The sequence below is a fragment of the Pterocles gutturalis genome, unplaced genomic scaffold, assembly GCF_000699245.1.
Source record: "Pterocles gutturalis isolate BGI_N339 unplaced genomic scaffold, ASM69924v1 scaffold1717, whole genome shotgun sequence".
Classification (NCBI taxonomy): Eukaryota; Metazoa; Chordata; class Aves; order Pterocliformes; family Pteroclidae; genus Pterocles; species Pterocles gutturalis.
In genome coordinates this window covers 2,117-2,480 of record NW_010114937.1, presented here as the reverse complement: position 1 = coordinate 2,480, position 364 = coordinate 2,117, and the positions used below count along the sequence as shown (strand labels likewise).

The 364-nt window shown below is 48.9% G+C and overlaps 1 protein-coding gene across 1 annotated transcript in view; it reads left to right on the top strand.

The window, feature by feature from the left end:
- Positions 1-182, top strand: part of KCNJ18 (potassium inwardly-rectifying channel, subfamily J, member 18) — a 1,310-nt gene extending 1,128 nt beyond the window's left edge. The window contains 1 exon segment of the mRNA XM_010074967.1: positions 1-182. This exon segment is cut by the window's left edge and continues 13 nt beyond it. Coding sequence (XP_010073269.1) covers positions 1-182 — 182 coding nt within the window.
- The last annotated feature ends 182 nt before the right edge of the window (positions 183-364 follow it).

The following is a 364-nucleotide window of genomic DNA, read 5'->3' as shown; positions in this document are numbered from 1 at the left end:
CCAGCACCAACTCCTTCTGCTATGAGAATGAACTGGCCTTCATGAGCCGCGATGAGGAAGAGGAAGACGATGACAGCCGGGGTTTGGACGACCTGAGCCCAGACAACAGGCACGAGTTCGATAGGCTTCAAGCCACGATAGCGTTGGATCAGAGGTCATATAGGAGGGAGTCGGAAATATGAGTCTTGGTCCTTCCATTGACTTTTCCGAGGGTATTTTTTTTCCTCCTCTAATCTCTTCCCCTACAACCCGCTCAAATTATGCAGAACAATGCAAGTGCCATAGGAATGCTTGAGAAATTAGTATCGTTCATAGTTTTCAGTTTCATCGCAATAACCACTGAGCGGTCTGCAGGAGGGGACGG